We start from the raw sequence: 4,220 nt of genomic DNA on the forward strand, positions 1-4,220 counted from the left end.
GGACCAATTTCAAACCTTCTGTTTATAACAAAATATTAGAAAAGTTGGTGTAAGTTTAAATATGCACATTTTTACAGGAAAAGAATATCTTTAAAGAATTTTAGTCTGGTTTCAGGCACGATCAACAGAAACTGCGCTAGTTAAGCTTTAGACCAATTTTGCATCTCATAACTCGTCTTACTTGATCTTATTGCATACCAACATCTAATTGCTTTTTTGCACGATCTTTTTTACTTATTCACTTATTTATTACTTTTCACAAAAAAAAAATCTATCTTTGCTGCTAGTTACAAGAAATGCTTACTGTTTCTAGGTTAAGTGTTGCAAGTGTTCTGCAAGACAAAGAAAGATTTGTAATAAATTTTGACTTGTAAAACAAACAATTCTTGGTTTCTGAGTACCGAGTATCATCTATCACGCATGCACTTCTTGTTTTGACGTCTAGTGTCACATGATCAGAACTGAGCCAACAGTTTATTTCTCTCTTGCGCTGCGGAATTGTGGGTAATCGTCTCCCCTGCTGGGTCTTAGTGCGGTCTTTTACTGGTATAATCAACATCCGTGCACGCGTGTACTGTTTACTATAACACTGTGTTATCACAAGTCTCATTAGAGAGGTTAAAAATCCATTTCTCTCTCTGTATCAGCCTGCTCTTTGCCTGCTGTGTGTGTCTGTGTGCGCATGCGTCATTGAACACCGTGTCACACATACACACACACACTCTCTCTGCTCTACACAAAAACACTGCTCCGTCGCGATTCTTTTCAAAGGTAAAGTGCAGATTAGTTTGTTTTATTTTTACTTTACAGCAGTGATTCTGTTAGCGTGTCGCTCAATCGAGTGTCATTAGAGAGATCTCTTGTTTATTTTTCCCGATAAAACAGCGTTTTCGTTGTGTGCATGCATGTTAAAAGAGTGGAGAAAGGGTAAAATGAGAACTTTTACTTTAGACTCACACACACAAACACATGCGGTCATTTTTACCCGTCCTGCACATAAAAATTTTAAATAACTTGCTCATCAGAGTGTTTAATAAATAGTAATAAATTGTAACAGTGATTGTTGGAGTGATGTACTGTTACCCAACCGCCTACAATCTGCATTAAATTTAATAACTAAATAAATAAATTAAAAAAAAGAATGTTTTATGAGATTTTTAAAAATCCCTCTTTTTCTAATGTGTATAAAGTGTATATTATTGTTTTGGGTTTTTGTGTGTATAAGACTGTAATGTGTTTAATGAGAACTTTGGCAACCCGGATAAATAACAAGAAACCTTTGTGTATTGTTTAATTCTGTTTATTGTCACCATCATTTCTGGATGTCATTTAAACGACGTCTCCTGAAACTGGTACTTTATTTAGCGGTACTTATCAGACAGAGCATAGGCCAGGTTGTCCAGAAACTTGTCAAAAGACACCTGAACTTCAGGGGTAAAGTCCCCGGGGAAAAGCATGGACACGGTCACCTTAAGGGTCCTGGCCAGAAGCTATAATGGGGGAAAATAAAAGCATTGTCACAACACAGTCTGTGTTTAATGAAACACAGAAAAATTCATATTAATAGTCTGCTGCTTACCTTGAAATTAGCAGGGTCAATACGGAGCTTAAAAGCATGCAGCTCGCTTAGTGCGGTCAGGGATCCGCAAAGATCGTCGATGTGGGCAACGGCTTCTCCAATTTTCCTGGCAATTACGGCACCGTGCTTTTTCACTTGGGGTGATCCGGGATGAAGATCAGACCAGTGAGAGAAGTAGGTCTTTGTCTGAGGATAGACCTCCAGCAGCCTGCATAAAAAAACATCAAGCAAATAAGAAAAGAATTAGTCAGTATAAATTAGTATGTACTACAACAATTTGTTGTCCAGTTATTAAAAGCGATTAATTCACCTGCCAAATGCCTCGGCGCCGATCTCATCAGCCTTGGAAGAGATCTTTCCCCAAAGATCCTTCACAACGGCCTTGTCCTTAGCTGTGAGACTCATTGTGACACTTGTCTGGGTTTTCAGCTTAAAAAATGTTTTGCAAAATTCTTTTGTGGATGTTGAAGCTGTGTGCCTCTTTTTATTGAGTCTGATATCAGGCACACCCTGCCATAGTAAATCTAGACTCCACCTCTTACTTTAACTGTCTAGTCATATTTGGATCTTTTCCAAAATGGGCTGAAACGCTGCGTAATAAACTCAGATGACCTTTAGATGCACAAATACAAGTAAAAAAAAAAGTTACAGGGTGACTTAAACAAATGCTAGTTATTTTTAAGAAAAATACAAAAATAATTAGATTGTTAGATTATTACCAAATAATTGTATTATTCATTTCTTAAAGAGAAAAAGAATTACAGTATTTTATGTGCTGTTTCACAGTAATATCTTAGCAGTAATAGCTTTAAGATTTTCAGACTTCACATGAGCCTAACTGGTCCTGGTCTGAACCTACAGTAGGATGTTATATTAACACTCTGTTTATTGATACAACACTAAAAAATGTAATGTGAAAAATTAGTCTTAGAATTAGTCTTAGAACCACCAAAGGCGTAAAATAATAAAATCTTTTGCCTAGGTTGGTGTATTGATTAATATTTCAGTTATAAAATAAATTCTAGTTCATTACGGGTTGGTCATCTGTAAGTTTAATTAAGCTTTAAATCCTCTTATAATAAATAAATGATATAAGATCAAAGAATGTTGCGATTAATAATTTTTTTTTACGAAAAAAATTATTTTACGTGATTAGTAATAAGCCATACACATGTACTTACACATGTGGATGTTTGAATAAAGCTTTAATGGATTTGGGGCCGTAATGCAGTTTAAGTGATCTTATTTAACATTCACTGTAAAAACTAATCTGATGGTGCAGATGAGTATAATTGGGAGACGCCCTAATCACCCAAGCATAAGCCAAAAAAATTTAATGTCTGGCTCGCTGCCGATCTGTTTTGAGCTTGCCAAAGTTCGGAGCTCGTCCAATAAAAATGTTCCTTCAGTGAAGGGAGGGGAGTTTAAGCGTCAATAAAAGAGCCCCGATGCAAAATAGGTAAAGAATCGTTCAGAACAGGTTTTGCTCAAGAACTCAGAGAATTCATTAAGACATCACTATGGTTCATTGGTCAGACCATGAGCGTCAAGTCATCCACGACGTGTGGGGTAAGGTCACTGGTGACGATATCGGACATGCCCTGGCCAGGTAGGTTTATGCTATGTGAAAATTCGAAACTTCACAAAATTAAGTCTGATATGTTTTTCTTTCGGTGGGTTCCTTGGATATTACATATGTGTGTATCACTTTTGCTGCCCAGGCTTCTGATTGTCTATCCATGGACCCAGAGATACTTCGCTTCCTTTGGTAATCTAGCCAATGCCGCAGCAATCGAAGGAAACCCCAAGGTGCATGCTCATGGAAAGGTGGTTAAGGGTGGTCTGGACAATGCTGTGAAGCATATGGACAACGTTAAGGGTGCATTTGAACAGCTGAGTAAACTGCACTGTTCGAAACTGCATGTGGATCCCAGCAACTTCTGGGTAGGTCTAACATCAGTATATCTGCAAAATGCAAAATGTTATAAGCAATTTACATTAGGACTGATTATCTCTAATGTCAAGCTACAACCTATCGTCTGTTTATGACTATATAATTGTCTGCTTTCAGCTCCTTGCTGAGACTGTCACCGAAACTCTCGCTGCAAAGTTTGGACCCTCTGTCTTCACCCCAGATGTGCACGAGGTTGTGCATAAGTTCTTGAGTGTCGTTGTGGATGCTCTGAGCCTGCATTACATCTAAGCAAGCATCAAAGAATAAAACATGCATGCCTTTGTCTGTGATTAAAACATGAAATAAAACATGAAGCACATATTCTTTGTATTGTCTTCTGCTGAAAGTCAACTAGTAAAAGAAGGATCTTGATGACATTTTATGTGGACGCTACAAACATTAGCTCACATCCAGTAAAGTTTGCTGATGGCGGGTTCAGAAGAAATAATATTTCTAATGATAAGATTGCTAAAAAATATATAGAATTGTAAGTTTACGTAGGATATGTTAAGATAACTGGAGTGGAGTATTTGTGTCTGACACTTAGCCACAGGGTCATAGTGACATCATTCACATTAACAGCTGCTTTTACTCTCAAAAATGTGAACTTCCACAAATGTCATTTATACCTTTAAATAACTAATACATTTCAGTCAAAATAAAATTCTATTCATGTAAATATTCTCA

The 4,220-nt window shown here is 37.0% G+C and overlaps 2 protein-coding genes across 2 annotated transcripts; one reads left to right on the plus strand and one right to left on the minus strand.

Annotated features, from left to right (window-relative positions):
- Positions 1 to 1,278: 1,278 nt before the first annotated feature.
- On the minus strand, positions 1,279 to 2,048 carry LOC128518382 (hemoglobin subunit alpha-like). The gene is made up of 3 exons (XM_053491464.1): positions 1,890 to 2,048; positions 1,580 to 1,787; positions 1,279 to 1,490 (listed from the first exon to the last, which is right to left on the minus strand). Exons 1-3 carry the CDS (start codon positions 1,982 to 1,984, stop codon positions 1,362 to 1,364), a joined length of 432 nt encoding a protein of 143 aa, XP_053347439.1. The 5' UTR covers positions 1,985 to 2,048; the 3' UTR covers positions 1,279 to 1,361.
- A 969-nt stretch (positions 2,049 to 3,017) lies between these two features.
- On the plus strand, positions 3,018 to 3,852 carry LOC128518376 (hemoglobin subunit beta-like). Its single transcript, XM_053491459.1, has 3 exons — positions 3,018 to 3,188; positions 3,301 to 3,523; positions 3,651 to 3,852. The coding sequence occupies exons 1-3, from the start codon at positions 3,100 to 3,102 to the stop codon at positions 3,780 to 3,782; spliced, it is 444 nt and encodes a 147-aa protein (XP_053347434.1). The 5' UTR covers positions 3,018 to 3,099; the 3' UTR covers positions 3,783 to 3,852.
- Positions 3,853 to 4,220: the final 368 nt, after the last annotated feature.

The sequence above is a fragment of the Clarias gariepinus genome, chromosome 3 (assembly GCF_024256425.1).
Source record: "Clarias gariepinus isolate MV-2021 ecotype Netherlands chromosome 3, CGAR_prim_01v2, whole genome shotgun sequence".
Taxonomy (NCBI): Eukaryota; Metazoa; Chordata; class Actinopteri; order Siluriformes; family Clariidae; genus Clarias; species Clarias gariepinus.